Source organism: Grus americana, chromosome 4 (assembly GCF_028858705.1).
Source record: "Grus americana isolate bGruAme1 chromosome 4, bGruAme1.mat, whole genome shotgun sequence".
NCBI classification, from domain to species: Eukaryota; Metazoa; Chordata; class Aves; order Gruiformes; family Gruidae; genus Grus; species Grus americana.
The window spans coordinates 25302130-25329259 of record NC_072855.1 but is presented as its reverse complement, the minus strand read 5'-3'; the positions used below and the strand labels follow the sequence as shown (position 1 = coordinate 25329259).

The 27130-nt window shown below is 41.6% G+C and overlaps 1 protein-coding gene across 3 annotated transcripts; it reads right to left on the bottom strand.

The window, feature by feature from the left end:
• Positions 1 to 179: 179 nt before the first annotated feature.
• KLF3 (KLF transcription factor 3) lies at positions 180 to 26795 on the bottom strand. Of its 3 annotated transcripts, none has more exons than XM_054823331.1 (7): positions 26229 to 26795; positions 22037 to 22075; positions 14866 to 14962; positions 7431 to 7926; positions 6830 to 6980; positions 2251 to 2411; positions 180 to 1122 (listed from the first exon to the last, which is right to left on the bottom strand). In XM_054823331.1, the coding sequence occupies exons 3-7, from the start codon at positions 14920 to 14922 to the stop codon at positions 941 to 943; spliced, it is 1047 nt and encodes a 348-aa protein (XP_054679306.1). In that variant the 5' UTR covers positions 14923 to 14962; positions 22037 to 22075; positions 26229 to 26795; the 3' UTR covers positions 180 to 940. The 3 variants fall into 3 exon arrangements, with proteins under 3 accessions (XP_054679306.1, XP_054679308.1, XP_054679307.1); XM_054823333.1 differs by lacking the exon at positions 26229 to 26795 and adding an exon at positions 25568 to 25938; XM_054823332.1 differs by lacking the exon at positions 22037 to 22075.
• Positions 26796 to 27130: the final 335 nt, after the last annotated feature.

Below are 27130 nucleotides of genomic sequence, written 5' to 3'. Positions count from 1 at the left end.
CTGAGGTACAGCAAAGAGAAAAAATTATTTAGAGGAAATGTAAGGGGTGATTGTAGAGGGATAGTCTAGATCCCTGAAATGAGGTGTGGTAGGTTTCTATGAATATCATTTAATGCCATGTCATAGGAGAGTACCGTGTGTGTTCCATTCATACACTTGCACAGAAACCAGACATACAGTGTCACACAATGTCTTCATTTAACAAATCCACCAGGGCATTATGCAATAAAAACAAGGACATGTACTACACTATAATACAGAAGACAGATGACATTGGTTTAGATGCACACTATTACGTACGGACCAATTCTTGCCAATTTTTCTTCTTGACTGGGGTAAACGATACTATGATTTAATCTTTCTGTAAAGTAATTATATTGCTTAGATTTATTTCTACAGTGTTATTCACTGTTTAGGCAGAGGGGATTTCTAAATCAGATGTCTTTCTAAAATTGCTGCATTAACCATATTGCAGAAATCAACGTGGTTGGGAAGAGTCCATTCATTGCATTGTGGAGAATAAAACGAGAGCGTATCCCTTACAGGGCACATAAATAAAAGTCTCTGGCAAGGACTAGCATTTTGGGTATTCAATAACATTTACTACTTTATCAGTATATGCTGGGTTGATTATATGAAGAAACCAACAAAAGCTGTTAGTTTACAAATTCCCTTATTCACAATGGATACATTAAACATACTGTCTGCAGAAAGGGTTTGCTTAGCATCCCCAGGAGAAAGAAAAAAAAAAAAAAGTGTTCACATTCTTTAGGTCTGACCCGTGGCAAGGACACAGAAGGGTTAGATAACATCTGTTACTGACCATACGTAAGCTTTTAATGGTATAAACTCAAGAGATTCAGACCAGCTGAATCCAAATTAAAATGCATGTGTAAAAAAAAAAAAAAAAAGTGTGACAGGAGTCAGGGACAGAAGACATTCAGACTAGCATGTGGCGTTTTCTGTGAAGGGCAAGATGGTCCGAACGTGAAAAGCTACGGTCACAGTCTGGGCACTGAAAAGGTTTGATTCCTGTATGCTTGCGGAAATGCCGCGTTAGTTCATCAGAACGAGCAAACTTCCACGTGCATCCCTCCCAAGTGCATTTGTATGGTTTTTCACCTGGAAAAAGAAACACAGAAGTGGGGATTTAAGACACGAATGCATCAGTTAAATATTCGACAGATTTATCCTCTTGCCTTGTCAAATTTCAGCAAGTACTTTAATGCCTCCTCAAAAAGCCTCCAAACAGCACTGGGCTGCAGAGTACTCTGCACTAGAAACTGTGTAGTCGAACTTAACAGATCAAAAATTTGTTTCCTGCCACAACTTATTTTTTTATTGTCTCTCTCTTCCTCCCTCTGCCATATTAGCACTTGTTTTGTCTCATCAAGCCCAGAAGTGTGAAGGTTTAAGCATTTGTTCAAGTATTTTCAAAACCAGGACCTCATATTCGATATTAGTTGGGGGAAAGGACTGGTGCTACCATTCAGCACAGCAGGCAGAAATCTTAAAGTTACAGTAGTATAAGTAACTGGCACCACTGTCACAAGTAGCTCAACTTAAAATCTCTCTCAATCATTACTTTCTAATATATGATTCTTCTCCTTCTTAACACCATTGTGCTGTCCAACAGGTAGAGGGCTGGACTGATGTAAGACAGACATGAGCTGGGCTCCATTTTACCTAGAAGTGTCCCATTGTCTTTGTAAAAACCGTGGATCTACATACATTCATTCAGCATGCCATGATGAACAGGGATGGGGATATGCTTATTGGAACACTTGCTCAGAAAAGAGCACTATCAGACCAGTGGTTAGCATGTCCACATGAAGCAGATGTGTTTGTATTTAGCACACAGTCCAGACTTTTGCAAATGGGCTACTCCCATGGAAGTCTCAGTCAAATTTAAGAGTGATGTAAGAGGTGAGGTAGTGCAGTTTGAACTGATTTGGTGTTTACTGGGTGTACCGAATGAGTAATCTCCAAGGAACCGGACAGAAAATGAGCACAGAGCCAGTGAATGTAAAGCATACCAGCACACACCGTGATCCTGCTTTGGCTTACAGTCTCTTGTTGTGGGTTTTTCCTGCTGTCTTTTGCTCAGCCTATATTCAGAACGATGCCAGATCTAACTTCTGTCATTTTGTTATCTACACCTGCGGTCACCTGGCCATTAGCACAAACTAAAAGCTTAGTCTACTAGTTTACCATAGACTTGATGAAAGAAAAGCATAGCGATGCTCAAACCTGTATGGGTTCTTCTGTGAGCTTTCAGATGGGAGCTTTTAGTGTAGACTTTGTTGCAGCCTTCATAATCACATCGATGTATTCTGCGTTTTCTTTGTGTGTCCGGAGATTCCACAGGTAAAGGTCTCTTTCCCGGTTGAACTATAACCGAAGGGTGATTCCTGCAAAGTCAAATTGAACGTTAAAAATGAAAAGCATTTAGCACAGCAAACCTCAGCTAATATGATTCATGACAGAGCCCTTTATTCACTACCACTCTGTCTCTTGGCAGAAAGAACAACATTACATGTGTGTCGAAAAATTCAAGAGGGTTTAGCAAATTTTGTGTATTCTAGCAGTAATATTTTTAAATGTTTGCTCACTTTGTGGCATGATGTAGCCATTTTTACTACTCCCTAGCTTTTTTTAAACTTAGAAAGTCCAAATTCCTGTTTTTCAGTCAAACCCAGATTTCTCAAACTCTGAGTTCATTGTGAACTTTTCTTGTATTTGTTCACAATTTTTCTTCTTCAAATGTAACAAATTCACTTGTAATTGGAAACAGCTATTCCATATTATTACAGAAATTGTATCTTTAGGGTTTCAAAGCAGAACTCAATCTTGATTGTTCCAGCCACTCCTTTAGAGAGTAATTAAGAATTTCCTGTTTGGTGCTGGCAGGAGGGTGCGGCCTCCCTATACCACTGACGTCAATTCCTAAAAGTAGAGCTAAGCCTGTGTGGCACACCCACAGGATGTCTGAAGTTGTCCCTCCACCTTCATAAACATCATTTTTGGCTTTTGAAGCCCACAGGTACAGTGCAGGTAAGATGTGCTAACTACATATGGACTTCTGTAACAAACAAAAACATAAACATTTGGGCATGTGAAAACACATCCAGCATCTCAAAAGGTGTCACTGACTGTGGATATTTAGGTTTGAACAACACCCCTACTGTAGAATTGGGGACAACCTTGAGTCTTTCTTCCATGTTAATGTTAGAAAAGGAAATAAGTTTGTTCATCAAAAAGGTAATTGGCATTACCAATTTTGCAACCTCACACATGAAATTGCATTTTTTCAACCCGTTGTATCATTGCTTTTAATATATTTTTAGCTTTTAACTGAAATTTACTATATAATCTGCAGTTATTAGCATTCCTTGCGGCAAGACCAGCTCCTCCATGTGACAGAAGTAAGCTTTCTAGAACTGTCTTTTCTCTGTTACTGTATTTCACATTTCTTTACTGATCGAACTATGTTTGATAACACTAGATTGTATTAGTTACTTAAACCAAGTTCCTTTAGGGCCTACTTTTCAGAAACATTGAATAACTACTTCCCTCAGCAAAATAAAGGGCAGAAAAGACAGAAAATCTTCTAAGACAGAAAATCTTGTGCATGGTTTAACAAGAAAAAAACTTTCTATTACTGTCCACAGCAGCAGGATGGGAATTACCAATGTGGGGAAAGTTTAATTGTTACTAATTCTTTTATTAGAGGTGCAAGCTTGAAATTCGGAGCCAAATTCTCTTTCTAGGGTGTTTCTGTGACTGTTGAGTGATGTACGCATCAAGTTCAAGTACACATTAAATCTACTTAAAAATATTGTAATGGCAGGAAATCCCAGAGGGTGGTGTTAGACACAGGTGTACATACTCTTAAACAAGAAAGGCAGGCTTTTAGCTTCCAAAGAAATGCTTCTCTAAAGCAATGCTCAGTTTTAATGCTGTTGCATACTAGTCTTTTTGGAGAAGCTCTGGCTTAGGAAAGCAAGCAAGCTTGCTTTAAATCCCTGTGTGGAGGCTAGTCCTGGACAGAGTAAGACCTGGAAAAAGGATATTGGCTGTACACTGTTTGTGATGGTTTTCAATCTAAAAGCGTGTAAAATAAAGCACTGTCTCTGTCTCATTTTCCCTTTAGAGGAAAGGAGGCTGGCAAGACTACAGAATGTTATCAATAATCAGATGGGGTGTGGCAGTTTTAAAAAATGGTTAAGGCGGCGTCAAAAATCAGAGGTAAATATTAAGTGCCAACAATAAAAGCACAGCCCTAATTCTTTCATTCCCTCTTACACAACCAGATACAAATTCACCTACATCTAATCATTCAAGTCTCATTCTTTAATAGATAAGACTATCTTCCAAAAATTGTGTTACAATTTCAACAGCTTTTTTTTCTTCATCAACAGACCACAGTATGTTGACAGCATGAGGTAGACTTTGACACTTGCAAGAAAAATACAATGTTAATTAGGCTTCTTATATTTGGTCAGAGATTATTACCTTAAGTTTGACTTTAGGAATAACTCTATAGTTATGTCAATTATCAGACACACTAGAAAATCCAGCGATCCCTACTATGTATAACGTGTACACCAAAACCTAACACTAAAGCAAAATCAATCACTTAAAAGTGAGATTGAAGGTTTCCTATGCTCCTTTAATAGCTTATGTGTCTGAATAGTGCACTTTGGGCAGTTGGAATCTATGAAAAATGATAAAAAATCATTGCCTAACTGTAGCTCATAATACAGAGAGGCTGATGAAGCTGTGAGACAACAGGAAAATTTATAAAGCTCTAGGTGTCTCATCTTGTAACTTCTATGATTTGTCTATGTATTTTTTTTAAATGATAAAAAGATAACTACAATTTACAAACTTCTAGTTGTGCACACAGCAGCATGTGAACTTGAAAGGGCTGGCTTCAGGAAGGAGCAAGAACTGCAGCTCTACAGGAAGCAATTTAAGCCATTACAATGTGAGGACAGGGTCGCCATAAACATAATGCTCTGCATAGGCAAGCAGAGAAGATGCTTTGGAAACACGGACTCTTCAAGTAATTTTTCTAACACTACATACATGTTATACCAAATTTTATATTATTTGCTCAGCGGATGGGTTTCCTGTGGAAACCGGACTCACTGGGAAATAATTAATGCAAATCCCTAATGCAGGTGACAAGTCTGCAGAAGTCTCAGCCCTGGAGGAAGGGTGTGGTATTGGCCAGGAACAGCACACACTGGTTTGCTCTTGCTAAAGAGGCCTAACAAAGAACAAAAGTAAACTGAACCATTTGACAGTCCTGACCCAGCAGAAGTTAGTTCCAAGTACGTACAGGCCTGACTCCCTTGTGTGGCAGGTTCATTATGGAAGATAAATAACCACCTAATAAACATGGGTGTTTACTATTTTATTATGTTTATTATGATAAAACATATAAGGTTATTTTTGAATAAACTGCGTATAGTTTATAAAAGCTAGCTGGCAACTAGTTAATTGCAAAGAGCCTGCAGCCTAGAAACTGCATCTAAGCTGGTTAGACACTTGAAAACAAGGAGGGGTGCCCACAAGAAGGCAGCTAGCCCTGGAGCCACAGTGTGCCTTCTAACCTGGGAATGGTCATGAGCAGGAGGAAGAGGCTGCCTTCTGAAGAAATTGCAGAAGACCGCTCTTCCCATGCTTTCTTTCTCTTTCTGCATAACCCCACACTCACACAGTGGTGTTGGGAGTCTGGCTTGGAGCCTTTTTTCCCCACTCTAGGAGGTGAGGTCTCATACAACCACTCCGAGGGCAACAGTGGGGAGGAAGAAAGGACAGAAATGGATTCTGAGGTCACGTACCATAAGCCCAGCTCAGTTCCTAACTTCAGCTCCTGCCAGAGCCATGCCGGCAGCCTGCATGCCTGCCCAGACCACTGCCTGCTGAAGGATGAGCTGGGCTCTGGGCCATTCCATCATTTTGCTAAGTTGACAGAATTTTCGCTAGGAAAATGGGAAATGGGAGGGTGCCCATGGCTCCTCAGGTACTTCCTGAGAAATTTTTAGTATTTTCCATCAAAAAGTTTCTGCCCCAGACCTCACTTTGTCTTTCTAGCCCTTGCTCTGCCTTCTGCAAACAAGACTGTTTTAAACCCATTTAGATCTGTGATCTGGTTCATGCACTGGCCCCAGTAACAGTTGCACAATGAGTTGGTACTGGGGTGGAAACAAGTGGCTGGGAGGAAAGTGAGCTTCAGGAACTACTTGAGCTGCCAAAAAAAACCACCCACGGAACAACGGCCTCAGGTAAACATGGAATTTCAGTGGATATATACAAAACTTGTAGGCCTGAGGTTTTTTCCGCCAAGTAGCCATAATTTCTTAAAAGACAAAGAGGTCCTCCAAGAAAATAAAGTTACAAGAATCTTTTTAAAGAAAGGTATTTTAGGTAACATGAATACAGAGATCAGTATGAAATGTCTTTACAGTATCTTTCCAGTTTGCTGCTGGTTTTACATGAACAGGTGTCACTGGCTTACTGGGAGTCCTGCTTTCAGTAAACTGTAGGACTGGGACTAGCATTACTTTAGAAATGCATTATATAAATGGCAGATCTATGTGGTTGCAATGTATAAATACTTATCAACTCCTGTATTACTAGAGGGGGGGGAAGCTGAAATCACATTTCACAGTGGCAGTGGGGTGGAAGGATGTTTTTCTTTATTTTATCACGTTCTAAAGCACAGCAACACTCCCTCCTGCTCCTCAAAATTGGTAACTACTGCAATTAACTGCTTTTCATTCTTCTGCTGATCTTGGGACCACTGTAACCTACTTACTCTTGCAACATTACTTGCTGGGGAGACAATGAGGTCATCATTGGAGGTGATATTTGTTCAGGATAGAAGTCAGTCTTTGATGGTTCACTCCCTGGCTCTACTTTGATTGCTTTCTTCAGTGGGGGCTTCTCATAAGACTCAATGACAGGCACTGTATAGGGGAGGGTAGGAGAGGGAAGGCAACACATCAAAAATATGGAGTGTTACGAAAATAAAAAAAATATGTACAAATCTAGAGTTAAAACAAATTCCCCAGCTCTATACTTAGTGCAACAATTTATGCTAAAATACAAAATCTTCCAGTTTTAGTCTATCTCCTGGTGAACTATGATTCAAAACAATTCTATCCATTTTCATCAGTACATTTTTATCAGTCCAAATCTCAGTAGATAAACAGCTTTATGCAGGTATAAATCAGAACAGAATACGACCTTGGTAAGTTTGGTAAAATATTTACACAGTAAATTCCATGCCTGCATATTTTAGAAAAACAAGAATTATGTTCCATTTCCTAAAATGCAAAAAAACACACAAAAAAGCGCTTGGATATACAGCTATTTTCTCAGGATGAGACAGCATAAAAAACTCTGACACCACCAACCTTGCATGCTACTTGGAGTTTCCATCTCATCTGCAAGAACTGTGGACACCATGATGGGCTGCTGAAGATGGGGAGCATACATAAAAGGAACTGGCTGGACCACAACAGGCTGTATAACTGGAAGTATTCCAGGACTTCTCAGTCCGTGGCGTGAAAGAGCAGCGGCCATTACAGGTGGAATTGTTATTGGCATGGAAATAGGCTGTACTCCTGGGGGTGATGGTGTGAATTTACTGAGAGGTGAGCTGGGTGAGGACAGAGTCAATCCAGGTGAAGTTCTCCTATGCACAGTCTGAAATTTTAGGGGGGAAGGAGAACTTCCAGTTGAAGGCGGTGAGCTCCGTTTGTTCACTGTAAGGTCTACTGGCTCCATCTGGATTCCATTTGATAGTCCTTCAGGGTTTGAGTAGAACTTGTTGTGCAACATACTTGGTGTAGAATAAATGACGCTGTATTTGTTTGGCTTCATTTGGTCCATGTAGTTGGATGGGTATGACTGTCAGGAGGAGTGGAAAAAAATAAAGAAAATCAAATAATAAATCAACACACACACAATTACTGCTGAAAAAGAAAGGTGGCTAATAAAACTGAGGCAAAATGAGGAAGTTTCAAGAAAGGACTTTAATGTACTTTCTAAATGAAAGTGAATTAAATAAAGCCTAAGATTTCACACAAAGGAAGTTATTCAAGTACTGATTCACTAACTGTTTCAGAAGCAATGTAAAACAGGTGATGAAAATAAATCCTCAAGGCCTATTCAACTCTTTTTCTCCCTTAAAAACTGCTGTTCATACACTAAGCTGCACATTACTTAACTGACCTGGGAGATACATGGTGCTATGCCCAGCATACAACTGTAAACTGAGGAACATGAAGTCAAGCAAGAGGGAAGTTAAACTGGACTTAGATTGCAAGTAATGGGTCCCAATCAATTGCTTAAGTAACTGGAAAACAATCACCACTAAAGCAAGAAATTATGTATCTGAACCCTACAAGCAATAAAAAATAGACAGCTAAACTATATGAGCGACGGGTGAGAAACTCAAGAGTGCAAAGGGTAAATTCTAAGCACTTTTTTTTTTTTTTAGAAATAAAGCAGCTAAGTAGACAGTCTGATTTTGGAAAACTAGTACAAGGATAAACATTTGGCGTGTTGGAAGAATATTCCTGTTAGTGGTAGCTAGCAGTTCTCATTACATAAACCCCAAAGCTAATCTTGACCATGTGACGATCTCCACATTGTAGTGGAAATATTTTTTGTAAACCAAGAAGTATTAACTTTCATTGCAGAGTATAGTATAATTGAAGAACTATCCAGATCAATTTTGCATTTAAAAAGTTTTGAAAACTAAGGTTGTTTACTAACAGATAACTTAAAATGGAAACCAATGTGATGTTCTAACATAGCAGAAAAACACAGAAAATGCAATCCACACAGTTTTTTAGCCCTTAGGTGTTGTAAATGTTTTGAAATAAAATGCTATCTTTGGATTCTAGGTAAGTAAAGCTTCACATTAAGGCTAAGCAGTTTCACACCAATTATTAAAAACCTGCTGAATTCTTTGGCACCAAAAAGTCTTTGACGTGTGAGATTAAAAAAATGTTCAAAATGGTAAAAAATGAAACAGATTAGAAGTATAAAACTACTGTATTTTTATACAAACATTTTCATGACATTTAATTATTTTTTTCTTGGGGTGAAAACTAGCAATACATCTTCCCGGTTTCTTACCTCTGTCTTCCCTGTGAGGGACAGTTAGTTAATTTTAAATGTCAACCTTAAGTAAAGGTACTTTTACAAAATGACTCAAATCTATTTTTCTTTTCAGTTATTGTTTGAAACAGTGAGTTTAGAAAATAGTAAATTTTCCTGCTGCATTCATAGCACTGTGATGACAAACAACAAAGCTGAGTCACCTATTCCATAATATACTCTAACAAAGCATCATACAAAAATGGTGATTAATCTTCAAACAGTAAATATTACATTAAAACCTCTGAAACTTTATTTATTCTCCTTATGACTATTCTTACAAATTCAATCTATAAAAACGTTCATCTTCAATGGTAATTGGTTTCTCAGAATTGTATTCAAAGGCCATTATTGCAAGCGATGCTGACTAAAACAAATTCTATAGATTTGCCACCACTGCTGAGCCAAATGACGGAATTATTAGCATTCTAAGTGATGAAGGCCACTGAATATTGATAGAGTTTAATACTGAACAGTATTTAATATCTACTAAATCTGATCAACTTATGGGCATAGGCAAAAATCCAAAATTTAAATGCATAAGAGATATCTGTAAGTACTTCTGTTAAAAGTGCTGTTATTGGTTTACCATACAAAGTCTACTCAGCTTCAACAAACTGTAAACGTTCCACCACTAAGCATCAGTGCATTTACAGTGCTGCGGGTTTGACAGAGATGATCACAAGGTCACTACCTACAAACATTTCTTTCATTGCAAGAATACTAGAGAGGAAAAAGACTATGCAATTTAAATCTTAGGAAATGTTTTCGGTCAATGAGTCTATTAAAGAAAAAAGCATCTCCAAGCTGTAACCTTACTATATGAACAGTTATCCTCTTTCAACTCTTCAAGTAACATCGTGTGTGTGTTGGAAAAAAATACCAAACTATTAAAATGTTGTGCAAAGAACTGTAAACTGGAAAAGTTAAGTAAAATATATTTAGACAAGCAAGAAATACTTTCCAAGAGTTAGGAAAAAAATAATTATGTTTTTAAGAGATGATTATTTTAGGGGCTTGATATTTTACCTCATATGCCTTGCATTATTTTGCACAGAAAGTTTTCATTGTTGTAATTAAGCTGGCACAGATTTAACATCAGCTATTTTTTTTCTGGCAGTTTGGGGAAACGGAATCATTCTTCTAAACTTTTCTTCTTTCTGAGATTTTAATTGCTATGTTTCTACCTGAACTGCAGATAAAGTTGTGATAGAAAAATATGGTGCGACAAATTATCTGTGTGGGAACAGAAAGGGTGAAAAAGATGAGAAGGATGCTAGGACAATCAAAAGGAGAATATCTGCTGTCAATCAGACACTCTGGTGGAAAACAGTTCTGCGTCACTATCAACGAAGTGTGGTTGAAACCCTGCAATACTGGAGTAAGTCACCCTCATATCTATCTCCTGGTCCTAAAGTTAAGCTTCCTGTATCTTTTAGCATATTAAAGTTTCAGTTTCTAGCTCCCTGGAACACATCAATTGCCATTAGGTAAATATGAACAACTGCTTTCAAATTTGGTTAAGTCACTTTCCCTTTCTTTGCCAGGGAAGGGCACAGTACCCCTGTGTACTCCTGGGATGGGAGGGTGAGGAAGACTTCACAGTCTCTCTCTGTAAATGAGGTGCATTAACAATAGCAAACAACAAAAGAAAGCAAGCCCAACGCCCACTGTTTGGCTTTCTAACACCACCAACTCCAGGAACCAAGAGTGTACTTCATAGCCTGCAAGAGCAGTCTTTTCTCACCTGTCCTTGAACTTATGCGAAGCATTCTAGTGGAACAAGGCAAAATTAGATATCATTGCTCTGTTTGCCTAAAATATTTAAGCTGATACATTTTCCTTGGCTTTCTACTGTGGGATTTAACAGTGTATGTAGGAGTGTGGTCTGACTTGGCTTGAGAATAACCCAACAAATTCCCACTTTCCTGTAATTTCTGCTATCCTAAACATCCCTATGCAGAATAGTATGTCACTACAGTAGTTTACTATAAAGATGCAGGATTGTTTTTCAACATATATTCTCCTTTACATTCTCCATCCAGCTCTTTTTTTATATTTGATATCATCACTTTCCCTCTTTGAGCCTTACAAAACAATAACCTTTCCTTGATGTTTGTCCATAATAAAACCCAGAGCACTGAAGCCACAAAGAAACTGGTAAATAAGCCAAAGGAGCTTCTAATGTTTTTGAGTCATATCCATGTGTCTCATACAATTAAATCAATAAATCCAAACGGAGAATCACCATGCTTTTCCTCTTGACAATCTCTCAAGAATAAAGACTGGCCAAACATGTCGCATATATTGCCACCCAGAAGACTGCTGCTTCCTTCCACAAGGGGACATTATGAAGCACTAATCTGACATAATGTGCTAAATTCTGTTATATTGCCACAGTGACACAACTTCTTTGTTGTACAGGCAACAGATTATGAAGTAATTCACCAAGTCTTTAATAAACTACATAACCCTATGAATTTAACTTTAAAATTTAGCCAGCCTCTTGAAAAAACAGAAATAGGTGAAGAACCTGCTTACACTATTTGTCAAATCAGTATCATGTAAAAGGATGAAAGGGATTTAATCCAAATAGTAGCTAATACACAAAAATCATTCTCATCACATGAAATTTGTATTCTAGTACACTACTTAAGACTTCAACTGCTCATGTAGCACATAGCTATCTTTAAAAATAGGTCAAACAAATAGTTTTTCGACTGATGGAAGGGCAGAGAAAAACTGTTTATTTCAATTCAAAGAAAGATGGTTAACACATAAAAAAGCAACGTCTTTAAATGGTAACTGGTATCTGTCCCGATGTTTAACAAGTCCTTGCAGCAAATATTTAGGTACGACTCAGATGACTTTGTCGCTAGTTCATTAAGAACTATCATAAAATGTGTTCAATAATTCAATTCACTAAGTAGCATGAGCTGTTGGTAGAGTGATGAAATACTGTGGGTGCAAGCTTCAGTCATCTGAGAAGTATAGTTAATCCTTTCAGCCACACACCCTGAAATACAGAGGTGTCAAAACCATAATTTACTTCCTTCTCCCACCCCAACTAATGGGATTTTTAAAAGACAGACTTTATACCTACGGACAGTGTATGTTTAGGGGAAATAACAACTAATTCCTAAGGGGCTTCATTTAGTTTGGCCTCTATTGATACTATCAGAATGACAGATACAGTACAAATAAATCCTGATTTAAGAATTCTGAGTTATGTCAGCCCACAGTGAACTGAATGCTATGCTCAGCACCTCCAGAACGTCACACTAACAGTTTCCCTTTCCTTCCACCTTCTCTAAAGGTGGTCAAGAAAACTAACGTACTCAGTGGCTGCTATTCTTTCCTATGTTCTGTCCATACCACAATTTCTCCCTTTAGAGGTGTTTCCAGAGTAGTTTCTGCTGGGGAACCATGGCAGCAGGGCTGCAAGGAAGCTGCAAGACCAGGAAGTGCTGCAGAAGCCAGCACCTTGAGGGTTTGGGACTAAACAGCCTGTGTGTGTACAGAAACTGAAACACACACACTCCTCATCAGCCCGAGGGAAACCAGAGTAATTCTCCATGAGACTCTCAAAAAATGTCTTTTCCTCTGGACTTTATGCTTTTCCTTTCCTGCTTTTTTTTTTTTTCACTATGCAGTAACGAAAATGAAAGCATACAGATTCGGTAGAATGCTCTGAATAGTCTCTAACAGCTGGTCAGAGTGATGACACCAAGTTACAAGAACACCCCAGATGACTCCAGAGGTCCAACGCATGGAACATACCACACTTCTGCAAGGAGCAAGTGATACAGAATAAGCAGCATTTGGAACTACAGTCTTGAAATGCACTTGGCTCAGAAATGCTCCCTTGTTCTTCCCACTGCAGTTTTTCCTTCATCTGCTGGTCTGGGAAGACTGCTCACTCCTCTCCTGGTCAGCCTGTTGAAGGACCGACCCTGTCCCATTTTGCAGAAGCATACAGCTGTCTGGGGCAGGATCTTGTGTCTCTCATGTGCATCATCCCAAGCCACTGCAGTACCTTCCTTGAGAGATGAAGGCAGATGTGTAACAAAAGACAGCCCACAGTGTCACTGTAGTGATTTTCTGTTATCTGTGTAATAACACTTTTATTGTAAAAGTGGCTCATTTTCTGCCTTTCATGGACACCACTAGATATACTTACATAATTGCAGATAATCACCACTAATTTTAATAAGGTTAAGCAGTAATTATGATTGAAGTGACAGACAGACTGGCCAATACTAAGGTTTGTTTGACCTTTCTTGACCCAAATATTGGAATTTGTCATATACCCTCAGTGATAGATGAGTTATTTTTCTATCTCTCTCAAGTAAATAAATCTCATGAAAGTCAAAATGTAATTTAAAAATGCATATAAACCTAACTCTCAAAAAGCGTTATTAATAGCACTGAAGAAAGTAGACTGCTTACAGATGCATTTAAATTGATGACAATTATTCTACATTTTAAATAAAACAGGCAGCAAACTTCTCACTAAAAGATGCCATTCAGAGCATGAGTTTAATGCATTCTAATTTATGCACATTGACTTCACTCTTTTAATTGGTCATCCTTTCTCAGGGTGTGGTTTCATGTTACACTTAATCTGATCTTATTGCAGGCTACTGCTGAAAGAGGAGGTCCCAATCCCTCATCCTCCCCCTTCCCCTTGCTCTAGCATTGAGCAGCTGCAGAATGAGTCAGATCAGCTTCCTGATCTGACCAAAAAAAAAGGGTATTTTTTGTTGGTTAGCAATTCTGACCATTCAGTGAACCGATGCAAAGGATCCAAATCATTCTGTGGCCACACAATTGCTTTATGTCATACAAAGACACGAAGCTGGAAAGGAGGGAGAAAAGCCTGAACCATCCCCTTCCGCAGTAGCCTGCGGTTGAATAGGTGAAGTATACATGAAGCTGCTTCCTAAGGCCGCATTTCCCTGGCAGCCTAAGTCATCTCAATTCCCACTGTCTCCCTCCCAGCTACACATTCCCACTGCTCTTGCTTATCAGACTCTTCTCTGAGCTGACTGTATACACCAAGCTGATGGAAAATTAACCCAATCGAAAAATCTCCCCTTCCCCTGTTTTCCCCATTCCTCCTCCACTGCCCTGGTTCTCATCTGTTCCCGTGGTAAGATAATGCATCCGGCTTACCCAACAAAAAGCCCTTACTTTTTTTGTCAGGATTAATCTTCTGCTGGTTAGAGTGCAGAGTTAGCCCTAGGCATGTTTTCAAGACCGAGACAGAAAGAGAAAAGGGGACAGTCAGCAGCTGTTCATTTAGTTCAGAGGTGTAACATGGAAACCACAGGGTCTTGCCACTTCACTGTGAAGTGTGGTTAACTCAACCCACCTCCATCAGCAGCATGAGCTACAGAGACCATATTTGCACTGCAGGGGCTGAGGAGTACTTGGATGTTCTCTCTTCTGCTCTGGGGATTGGGAGCACCAGCAGAGGTATTGGGGCAGGTCATTTAGGGGCAATAAAATAATAAACTACAGAAACAGTTTTCCTAGAATGTAAATGTGATTGCCCTAAAACCAAAATACAACTTCACAGCCTTTCCTAGGCTAGTCCAAAGCTTAGAGAAAACTTGGTATGAATTTAAAGATGGAAAAACTAGAGTCATCACAAAAGCTAAAATATTTTAGAAGTCCTACCACTGAAACAGGCTCCATGGCTTCTTGCTTGATAGGGACTGGGTCAAACATTAGCATCTTTTTTATTCACGTGTTCTGATGCCTCTGATGTCCTGGCCTGCAGAGGAAAGACAAGGTGTTAGAAAGCCACAGGAAACCTGCTAATCAACTTTCTGAACTGTAAAGAACTTACTATTTTGTCAGATTAATGTGAATATTTATCCATCTCTAACATAGCTTCTTAAATATTTGACTGGGCTTCATTTAAATATTTCAGTTATTGTAAGTTTGTTCTTTCCCAATTGCTATTGAAACAAATGAACATCTGCTCACTTTAATGAAAGTTAACTTGAATTTTTATTGTGCATGTCAGGATACCAAGATCACAGAATTGTCACTTTTATTAGCTGTCATCAGTGCGTAAACACATCACAGTTTAGACTATGCATTTCTCATCAGCATTGTAACTTCAGAATAATCTTGTTTAGCTGATAATACAGTGAACTGATGCTGGAGAGGGTATCTCTTGTCCTAATAGAAAAGCTGAAACTTTCACATACAGTGACATTGAAATTAATGCAAAACGAAGACTAAAATCCAGGACTAATTTGGTGAGGTACATTCAACATGCTGCAATGACTTAACATAAAAAATACAACAGTTATTTCTTTGAGATAATAGGTTTAGTGACAATTCAACAACAAATTGTGCTAACTGTGCAAAAGAACAGCACTTCAAAACATGTGCTTGTATTCTTTGCAGCTTCGGTTTTTTTCCACAGTGTTCAACCTCACTCGTCCAATTTTAGCTTATCTCAAACTCCCTGAGGTAAAAGTATTTACCATAAAGCATGCCATAACTTAACTATCAGACTACGCATTTGTCATGATCAACTTGGAAAGATGCTGTGAAGGAAAGGAGGAGATACCTCTTCTGGGGTAAGCCATAAGGGTACAGAGTAAAAACCAAGAGAAGTAAAGGGAAGTTGTTCTCAATGCCATTTAGATGTTGGCAAGCTTTTATAATGTATAACCTCAAGTGATGTATATGACTGATGTTAAAGGAGCAAGTTCTGACCATACACTGCACAGTGCACAGCCCTGCCTGGAAGAGGTACGACTTCTATTAAGATGTGAGGACAAAAAAAAAAAAATTACACAAATTCAATTTTGACCAGTAGATGGCACTGGAAATAAACGAATACAGCCAGACTACACCATCCAGACAATTTCACCCTGCGGAAGTAGGCTAAAGGCTGAACAACAGATTTGTAGTTGGGGCTGGAAAACTCTCCCAGAAATTTAAATGAAAAATTTAAGATGTACCTGCTCAAATTAAAACAATTCTAATAAGCCTACACTAATGAACAATCTTGCAATTAACTATCATGTGTGGTTATACATAAAAATTTGTTAGGAGCTTCCAGAAAAAGATGGCATGAATTGTTACAAGTCTATAATTAATTATTCAGGTATATGAATGAAGTATGAAAATATATTAAAACAGTGTACATTTTGAATAATGCAAACAAACAAGTATCAAAAGTAAATTAAAGTATCTTCATAATTCTTCTTACAAAAGTCAAAGACCTGAAAAAAACAAGTTGCAAAAAAAAAAAAGGGAAACAAATACAGCAGCAAAATGCAATTTCCAGTTTAAACTTAACATGGTTTATTTTAGAAGCAGTTGTGTAAGATGGTACTATTTGCTAAAAGTTGTGGTAATTTTGTCAATACTTTAAGTATGTCTATGAGAAAGTTATTAACTATACTATTTTTCTTTGAATGGTTATCTTTTTCAGGTTAACATTACACATAGCTAGAACTAACGTTTCAGAAAACTGTCTTTCCAGAAATATATCCACATATCTATATATTGAATATATGTGTGTATCTATGCGTCACTCCCACACGCTCCCACACGTATATATGCATTGTGAAAACAGAAAAAAGTTATACTTTTAGACATAAAGAAATATTTACAGTAAAATGTAGCATCTCAGACCTCACATATAAGAATTTGGAACTACTTGCTTTCAGGTTTCCAGAAACTGTAAGTTTTTAGTTTATATGGTGACACACCAATTTGTACTGTAGTGGAGGGAGGGAGGGAAGGAGGGAGGGAGGGAGGCAGGAAGGAAGGGGGAGCAAGAGAAAGAGAGGAGGAGAGGAGAGGAGAGGAGAGGAGAGGAGAGGGAGAGGGAGAGGGAGAGGGAGAGGGAGAGGGAGAGGGAGAGGGAGAGGGAGAGGGAGAGGGAAGGGAAGGGAAGGGAAGGGAAGGGAAGGGAAGGGAAGGGAAGGGAAGGGAAGGGAAGGGAAGGGAAGGGAAGGGAAGGGAAAGGGAAGGGAAGGGAAGGGAAAGGGAAGGGAAAGGGAAGGGAAGGGAAAGGGAAGGGAAAGGGGAAGGGAAAGGGGAAGGGGAAGGGGAAGGGGAAGGGGAAGGGGAAGGGGAGGGGGAAGGGGAAGGGGAAGGGGAAGGGGAAGGGGAAGGGGAGGGGAAGGGAAGGAAAAGGAGTTTGTCCTAACCAAGCAATCATGCTCCCAGGCTACTCTTTCTGTCATTTTTGTTGGTTTAGAATTGGATTTTCTTCAGTTTAAGAGTTACTGCTTTTCACCTTTTACTTCAAGAAAGTGTGTAAAAGACACTCAGTACACATTTCACATGTCATGCAATACATTTGAGTGTTTCCTGAGAGGGCTCTAAATTACTGTGCAGGAATTAGACTGACACAGACAACAGAAAGTGTAATGCCCTGAATAAAAGTGAAAAGTAACTCTCAATCTTTCTCAGGTGCAGTCATCTAAGAACAGCAGAGGAAAACGTTACTTTTATTGCTGCATCATAGTACAGATATTGAGCACTTCTTTATCACGTTACTCTGAAGCAGTAGATTTCTTTTCCCCATTTGATAGTAACTGGAAACCAATTTTCAAGAAAGGAAAATTAATTAATATATAACACTTGGTCCTGTTGGTCCAGATCAGAGAGTCAGATTCTTATTTGGTGGAAACTGACAGAGCTGCTATAGAGTCAATATAAACCAGCTTTGGGTCCGGCATTTAAAATTTAGCTCAGAAGGACACTTTCCTAAGGCTGCAAATAAACTCACAAAACAATTCTCTTTGTATTTAAAAATAATGCTCCAAATTGATTGCTTGAGCCACATTCACAGACAAAATACATGTATGTGCACTCACACACAAATAAAGCGTGCTACTGCTAGTAAGAAGTCAGTAGTTTTTCCTGATCTCTTTGTAAAATCATGCCTACTAACTCAAAACCTCCCAATCTCTCCCTCCTAAACATTTGAGAAGGGGGCAATAGGGAAGGTAAACAGCCTTATCTGTTTCTATTACAGAGGAATGAAAAAACAGTTGGGTTCTACTTTACACACAGATTTCATAATGCACTTGTTTGAAAGCCCACAAATTGTTTAGTAAATACAACTAATTTCTGGAAAATCAAAATACTGCCTCTCATTCCTGAGGTACCCTGGAAAAATCAGTGAGGAAATAACAATATACTCATATTAAGTGTATTAAAAAATAAGGGCCTTTGTCTTTCATGTTATTAGATAAACTATTTTGCGTGGAAAGGTTTTTTCATGTGGGTTAAAAGAATGTGAAATGCATGTAATCTGAAACGAAATAATTAACTACAATCCGGTAGGCAAACATTCCACCCTCTCTTTTTTTTTGCTCTCCCTCTCTTTTTCTGCTAACAAGCCACCCAGTTTTACTTTCTTGCCTCCTCCCATTCACTCCACCCTGTGGATTTCTGCCAAGTCAGTCCAACTTGTCCAAACAGGACATGGCTTTTGATAAGATTGTGCTCACACCCTGTACTTCAGAAAGACAAATGAAGCAATTGGTTTTTGTATGCAAATAAGGACAGGTGCAAGGTAAAGTCCAGGCAAAATCCCTCTGTATTTTCCTATCTGAAGTCCAGTGAAGACAGCAAGCAGAAAAAACACAAACTCTGCCCTTACGATCCAACATGCAGCGAACTATCCCTTCCAGAAGGGAAGTTCATCATCAGTAGAGCTCATCACCTTGTCAGGATTGAAGACTTCTCCATATTAACTTCCTAACAGGTATAGTTTACCGTTTCAGAGACATAATTAAGAGTAAACAAAAGCTTAATGGTACTTGATGTGTATTCTGACAGTAAGGACTTGTACAGATTATTTACCCTGGATGAAACAAGCAAAGCGGTTCAAGAATGCAACCAGACTTCACATCTGCACTGCAGAGCAGCCGGAGAAGAGCAACATTGCAGCTACTCCCAGCAGCTCTGTACATCTAACTTCAAGGTCCACCAACTCTGCAGACCCGTTATGAAAGGAAAGGGTGGGGTGGAAGGCCAGTTTTGACTGTGCACATCCAACAACTTCAAAGCCTCCCTCTAACATAGAGCCTTTGCTCTCATTTAATACCTGGAAGAGCAGTCAGTGACCTGATTCTTGTTGCGGACAGGGTGGTGGTGACCATAAATTCTGCCTCTCTTCGCCCTCCATGAAAGCATGCACGGGGTTTGCTTTCTCATTCTTTGTGCCTGAGGGAAGCAAGGGATGCTGCCCCATGGTACAGTGAGGCTTTGTCTAAAAGCTTCAAGGTATGATTGTTATTGTTGGTATAATTACAGAATAATGTAATGGTATCTGCTAAATTAGCACTGCATGAGTGCCCTCCGCAGAGACACTGCAGCTCTTGCAGCACTGTTGGTATCTAGCAGCCCATGTAAGTCATGTGGCCAAAGCTCTTAGGTCCAAGCCCTTTGGGACTTACACTGTTGCTCTGAAACTATTACTTCTGCGAGCTTCGAGTCAAACTTCCCCTGATACTAAGGAGAAGTGATAATATCAGAAGACTCTCCACTGATGAAATCCAAAGGGTGGGGAGGTTTTCTGAACCTGGGTGAGAAGTCTTCTTCAGTGGAAACTTGAAAGAGAGTTTGACAGAGAAAAAACAGTTTCTGAGAGCAGGATTCCCTGGAAAGGGTAGAAAAAAGAGTTTTCCAGGACTAGTAACAAGATACTTTTGCACTTGCTGTACTAGTTGCTCATCAAGACCTGAGTCAGCAAAAAAGTGTTTCTAAAGTTCCATTAACTTTAATGGGAAGTAAGCAAGCACTTAACTGCACTGGGCCCCAAAATAGCAGCAGGCAAAGAAACTCTCCAGCTCAGCACAGCAGCCAGACTCAGTCAAAGTGAGCAAGAACAGGGGAAGGAGCAAAAGTCCAAACACAGTTCTGGGGGAAGGGACCAGAGCAGCCAACCCATGAACAACAGCAGGCAGAAAATCATGAAGAACTAGTACACCAAGAAAATGTTTCACTGATAGGCAGCCTTCTGTGTTTATTCACTGGATTTCCACTGGGAAATGGTAATAACTGTTGAAAAAGTTAGAATATTGTGTAAGAAGAAAATGGTATGCAGGCAAAAATTTTCTGCTGAAAGTTTTACTTGGTAGGCATGAAGAAAAAGAATATTTCCATAGGATTCTGTATTTCAGACGATTTTTGCTTTTTATTGACTTGAAAATCTTTTACCTTCCTCCTTTCAGAACTGCAAGCAGGCTGAAAAATGTGGGTTTTTTGCAGAAATTGTGCATCCTAACTTAGCTGACATCACTTTGACCTAGAACTGCTTTGACATAACCATTTATCAGCTGTGTGGCAGACTAATCAGTATTCCTATTAAATTTACGGTAATACTGTTGCAGGCTCTTTGAAGCCACGTGCCTGGAAATGGCTTTCTTGTATGTAAAAATCTGGGGCAAAAAAGTTCTTGCAGTGTGATATTACGAAAATATCTTCTCTACCTAGGAAAAATGGAGCCCATGGAAACCCTGCTCAAGCTTCAGTTCTACATTTACTGAACCTAAGGGAGAGAGAAAGAAAAGCTCTTGAGGCACCTCCATTAGACAGTATTCTCCCTTATCAGGGCAGACTGCTGTCTGGTTTCCTGTCTCAAGCTACTTCTTAGAAGGAGAAACAGTCTAGAAAGGATAAAAGATCAGACTTTTGAAAACAAGTGAAGTATGTGGAATGGTATGATAATCTTTCCCTTCCAAACTGAACTTTTTTTGTTGCGTTTTTCTTAAGAGGTTAATTTTGAAGATAATTTAAAAGGAGAAATATAAATCCTCTATTTTTATTACAAGGGAAGAATGACAGAAAATACTCTGATGTAAAAAGTTCTGCTATTTCATGTAACATATGAAACAGAGATTCAGCATTTTTGATAGCATGGGAAAGAAGAAAAAAAATCTAATCCTAAAGAAAGAAAGTGTACAATTATGAATAATAGCCTAAATGATTAATTTGAATGAGGATTTGAATACAGGGCAAATGTCAATGAACTTCTATGTACCTATGGAAGTGGGGAAAAAAAACAGGCAGAAGAAGAGCTGGATAGGGTAGTGGGTACAAATGAGACAGTGATCAAAGCAGCTCAGACTCTTTAAAAGTGGAAAGTCTGTCATGCCTTCATGGATCAGGTTAGCTTGCTGGTAACACACACTGACTGCATGATAGGAAGACCATGTGTTTGGGTTTTTTTCCATTCTGACTTAGTTTACTATTAAAAACCTGTTAGAGCTTTATCTTTCCATTTGGCTGGTCTACACTTACACTTCCTTCCCCTGGGAGATATCAACTACAGCTACAAAACCTTCAAAGGAAGCCTCGGCATCAAGTGAATGCTTAACAGGGAAGGGTTAAATCTCTCCTAAAACCAGCTCTGCCAAACTTCATATTCTGGATTGGAAGCAACTAGCCTCGGAATGAAAACACAAAGCTTCAATGCTGACAGCATGAAAGAACTCTAAAAGACCTCCTGTTAGCAATGTTAATTAATATTAAAAAGTTGGTTTACAAAACTATTATAATTTTAATCTCAGTCCCTGATTTTGTAGAACTTCTAGCTACAAAAAGGTATGAACCACAAAATTTACTGCATTTATTATACACCAGTTTCCAATATTAAATGCAGTTAAATGCAAAACTTTTCCTCTGTCATGGGAAGAAAAGATTAAATACGTTTGAAATCCTGTGCAAATTACCAGTACCAGAATGAAGATATTTAATCGGGTTCCAATGGATAAACTCATCCATGGTGTTCTAAAATTAACAGAAAAACAACTAAGTAAAAACAACTGCGAGTAACAAATGAAAATAATCAACAACTTACCAAAACTGTGTGGCCAAATACTTCTTGTTATCTGGATTTCTGCACAGACAAAAACCAAGTTGGCATAAGGATGCGCACATAATTCAGTAAAAAATATTTTTCACATACAATTAAGTCCTGAAAGAGGAAGTTTAAAGCATGTATTTCGGATACTTCTTAAAAGATACCTGCAGTTATCACAAACAGCTAACTTTTTGCATCCAAAAGAGCAATAGCAGGAACTAAAAGATTACTTAAAAAATGACTGAAATAAGAAATGAGTAAAATGAAAGGGTGAAAGTATTTCTGTATGTACAGAAACCATGCATATTCCGGCCCACAAGTGACAGAGAAGAATAAACACTCCATCTTGCATTTTCATCTAGGGCCTGATTCAAAGCCCACTGAAGTTAATGCAAGTCTTTCTCTTTATTTCAGTGAGCTTTGGCTTGGGTCCTTTAGCTCTTCTGTCAGATTCAAAGCAACAGAAAGATTTATGTTCTCTTTCTGAATTTCCTCGATATTTCTCTATGTCTGCCTGCAACAGGGTGGGGGAGAAGACAAATATAAGAACAGGAGTAAAAGGTTTATTTTTATGCAAAATGTGAGACAACCATACCTATTTATTCCAAAGAAAAGTCAGACAGCAGTGCCTCATTTTCTGTATTACATCTAGAAGACAGTGAATCTTCTAGTTTTTATAAGTAGAAAATATCTATTCCTTTTGAGATCTGGCAATACAAAGCGCTTACAGTGGGCCATTCAGGTTGGGTAAGGGCATAAGTCAAAACCTTCTTACAAGTATGAGCTTACAGATGTGGATTCTCTTCTCACACTCTTTACACCAGTGTAACTCCGTGACTTTAATGGAGCTATTCCAGATCGGCTGATGAGCAAGCGAGAGCAGAAAACTGGCTCCTGACTTTCTGGAGACTTGAGTATAAGTTTTCAGCGAAGGGAGCGAAGCTCTCCAGTTCACCCCCATAACTATATTGGAGTCGAGGGCGTGCGTTAAAGGTTAACTTGGAAACCTCATTATGACATAACACAGGCATCTTAAGCAATCGTGAGTGTGTAGAGACATGATAACTCATTGGGTGGGGATTGGGAGTTGAGGGGCAGTGACAAGGGGCCTGGACGAGGCTACCAATCTGCCAGAAAACAGCCCAAAACAGGAAAGAGCACCACATATGCCACTTGGAATGTGTGACGCAAACCCCAGCCTTGAAACAAAGAACAGGAAACAGCTCTGCTGGCTGCGCTGGGGAGAAAGCACAGAGAAACATTTAGGCGGCCCTCCCTGACCCTATATTCATGAGCAGCTGGAGTCTTTTAAAACAACAGTGGGTGGAGGTGTTTGTTCATTGGGTGTGAATAAAAACACTGTCCTTATGCAGGGGACCTGCCCTATTTACAAACAGGCTCCCTTAACATAAGGGAGCAGGAGATTTTTAGACACCACAGGTCATGACGATTAGCTGAAACCTTCCCTAGGACCAGTTGGTTTATTACTGTATTTACAGAATGCCAGTAGCTAAAAAGAGCTACAGCTTCATGACATCAAACAGGCAGCGCCCAGCCTGACAGTAACACCTTCTTCACAGGCAGAGCTAGGGGGATGAGACCATTGCAGGAGTGATTTGTAAAGCTTGGGGTTGCTCTTGGACAGTGTCTCACTTTTGTTCTGTACTGCTCAATAGCTGAGGACCAACATCACTCAGTGTACCCAAGAGTATTTTTCTAAGCCGTCACATGCTTAGCCTTCTACATGCTTGTTTCGTGTGCGCTCAGATGTCATCTCAGGACCTGATTTTTCGTGGATATAATGCTTTTATTTTTGAAGCATCCAAATATACAGCCAAATAAATGAAAAAAGCTGACGACATGAGGCAGAGGAAAGGCACATCTTGCCTAAATGTCATGAAGTTGAATAACTTCAGCATCCGTTTTCCTTCAAAGCCATGGTTTCAAATACTCTCTCTTCTCTTACATACTTTGCATCGGTTATTTATATACCATAGGTGGTACATCTAATATTATCCAATGTGAGATTGTGTTACGGCAAATTATGTGGACATGTACCACAGAAACACTCATAATTGCTGTGGGGTTTCATGGCTGAAGCTTAACAACCACATGAGGTGACAACCAGCTAGTACAACATCAACACAGCAATGTGTAGGTATGCCAATAGTATCGGTTTCTTACTTTCTTTGTACGGAATCTGGAAATATAAGTAATTTGGTGGTTGTATAACTCCCATCTCTATTATCTCAGAGTCTTTGACTAATCTCACTCACATTTACATCATTATTTATGTGAAGACTTTTGCTTTTGGCTAAACAGGTGCTGCCTAGGTCAAATCCTCACAGTACCTAAGAGCTCCCTCACAACTCTGCTACTCAGAGGAAATTTTGCAGTTTGTCAAGGGAGGGAGACACCATTTAATATCTTTTTCTTTTTCCCTGCCCTTACCCCCAGTCTCCTTGTGGTCTATAACATATTTATTACAGGGTGTGCTGGGGGCGGGGAAGTATTTGCCTGCTTGGGAAAAAACAAAAAAGACCACTCAAGTCAGCTTCAGTTTTTTCATATTCTGATACTAAACAAAATATTCTTAAAAATACAAGAGGAAAGTTAGTGTGAAGTAAATCTCTTCTGTGTCAGGCAGGATTATCAAATCCAGATGTAATGCCTCTCACACAAGAAGCAGGTCCTTGTGCAATTATCAAGACAGTGTATCTTAAAAGTGTACTATGGAAAAATCATTAATGGGCAGCAGTGTAATCCTTTGTTTTCAATACAGGTAATAAACATTTATGGTTATTAGTTTAAATAAAGTCAAGTCTTCAAAGCTCTCCTATCAACCACCCAAATTCAGCTTGTCCCAACAATAAAACTTTCAGAGTTCAGCTCCACAAACAGTGACACTTCCTGAATTTTCAAAGGCAAGGAAGCAAATAAAACACAGCAGACAGTGCAGGTACAGTACCCAAATCATCAGGGGAGTACACAAAGCTACTTTAATGTATTTTTTTTTCATGCAACTCTTGAATGACCACTTGAGCTATTCTGAAATAGTCCTCCCAACCTCCGGTTAGGTGCTGTGATCTCCCAGCATGGGCTCCTGTTGCTGAACCTTCCTTTTCCAGGGCTCCCCCAACTGTGCCAGGCGCTCACCTGACACAGGTCCAAAGCAAGTAACTCCTATTCCCATTTCGGCTTTAAAAAAAAAAATAAATACGACATCCAGAAAGGGAAGCTAATTACGGTCCTTATTTCTAACTCCACACCTAACTGCGGTGCTGTCCTAGGCGCTACGCGTTTCAACTTCGCCTACATCACGGCTAAGGGGTGCTAAGGTTAGATGACAATACGAGGGATACGTTTTTGAGAGCCCGTCTCATCCTTGACTTCGGCGGGAGTTAAACTGGGGACGCGGCGCTGCCGATCGGCTTCGCGCTACTGGTGGGACAGCGCCAAGAGACCAGCTCCTGCCCCGGTATCTCCCCCACCACCCTCAGAACCGAGGGACCCCGCTATACTTTTCACCTCCGTTTCGTCCGGCACGATATCCCGTGCGGGATCCGATGACATTTCAGCCTCTAACCGAAGACGAGCCTGTCACACTCCGACGGGAGGCCGGGGACTGCGGCCCCGCTCGGCGGGAGGGCGGCCCTGAGGGGCGGGCGGCCCGCAGGCCCCCCCCCGGCAGAGGCGGGCAGCGGGAGGCCCCAGAGCCCCCCCTCCAGGGAGCCCGGCCAGTGGGGGAGGGCGCCGCTGGGGAGGCGGCCCCGGCCCCGAGCGGCGCCGCCGGCCACACAGGTGCGGTGCCCGCCCGGGCGGGCGCGACGGACAGCGGCAGCCCCCCCCCCCCCCCGCCCCTTGCTCCCGCCGCCTCACGGCGCCGGCGGCCACGCAGGAAGTTTCACAGGCGCCGCGGAGGGAGCCCTGCTGTAAGCCCCCCCGCCCCCCGAGAGGAATCCTGCTCCCCTCTCCCCGCCGCGGCGGGCGGGCGGAGATCCTGTCCCCGCCGCACCCCAGCCCGCCCGCGGCTCCCGCTCCCCGGATTGCCGGCGGCGTCCCATCCCTTGCCGCCCCGGGATCCGCGCCGGTCGCAGCGCCTGGAAACTTTCCTCCTCCGGCACCTCCACCCCGCAGCCGGCCCGGCCCGGCCCGGCCCGGCCCCCCACCCACCCTCCCTCACACTTACACTCGGCGGGCGGTGCGGAGGGCGCCGGGCTTCCGTCGACTCCCGCAGTGCCGGGGGTCGCGCTAGGTGGCGGGGGCTGGAGGCGCTCCGGCGGCACCGAGGCGCGAGGCCGGCGTGTCCCGCGTCCCCGCGGCTGAGGCGCCTCCGCGCTGGCTCCGGCTCTGTGTGCGAGGAGGAGCTGCCCGCCCGCCGCCCTGCCTCCCGCCCTCCGCCCGCCCGCTCGCTCGCCTTCCCCCCCGGGCTCCTGGCACCGGGCCGCGCTGTCACATGACGCCGGCGCCGCTCGCCCTGCCAGGCTCCCCGGGCCGGCGGGGTGAGTGGCGGTGGGAGGGTCACGCAGAGGAGCGCGGCCGGGCGGGCCGGGCGGTTCCCCGCCCGCGGGGTGGAGGCTCCGCCGAGGGGCCGGGGCGAGTCACCGCGCACAAACAGCCGGGCACGCAGTGACTCCGCACCGCCCGCCCTGCCTCCCGGGGGCAGACAGACTCGCACAGACACTAATTATCCCCAGCAGCTCGGGGAGGGGAGCGGAGCGGGGCCGCCGCCGCCCCGCTGACAAACCTGCCCGTCCAGCTCCTCCTCCCCGCCCGTGTGTCAGGCAGAGGCGTGCGCCTGGCACCCGGCCCCGCAGCGCACCCCTTCCCCTCCCTCCGCGCCCACCCCGGCCGACCTGCGGCGGCGGCAGCAAAACAACAGCAACACCCAGCGCCCGGGGGGAAGGAAGGGAGGTGCTCGCTCTGGGGCGCTGCCGCCGAGCTGGCTTCGCCGGCAGGGGCTGGGAAAGGGAGCGGGGCGGCGCGGAGCCGGGCGGCGGTTCCTCCGGCCCTGCCGCCGCGGGGCTGCCCGCACCGCGCCCCGTCGCGCCGGGGAGGTGGCGGGGCCAGGCCGCGGCCGGGCGAGGCGAG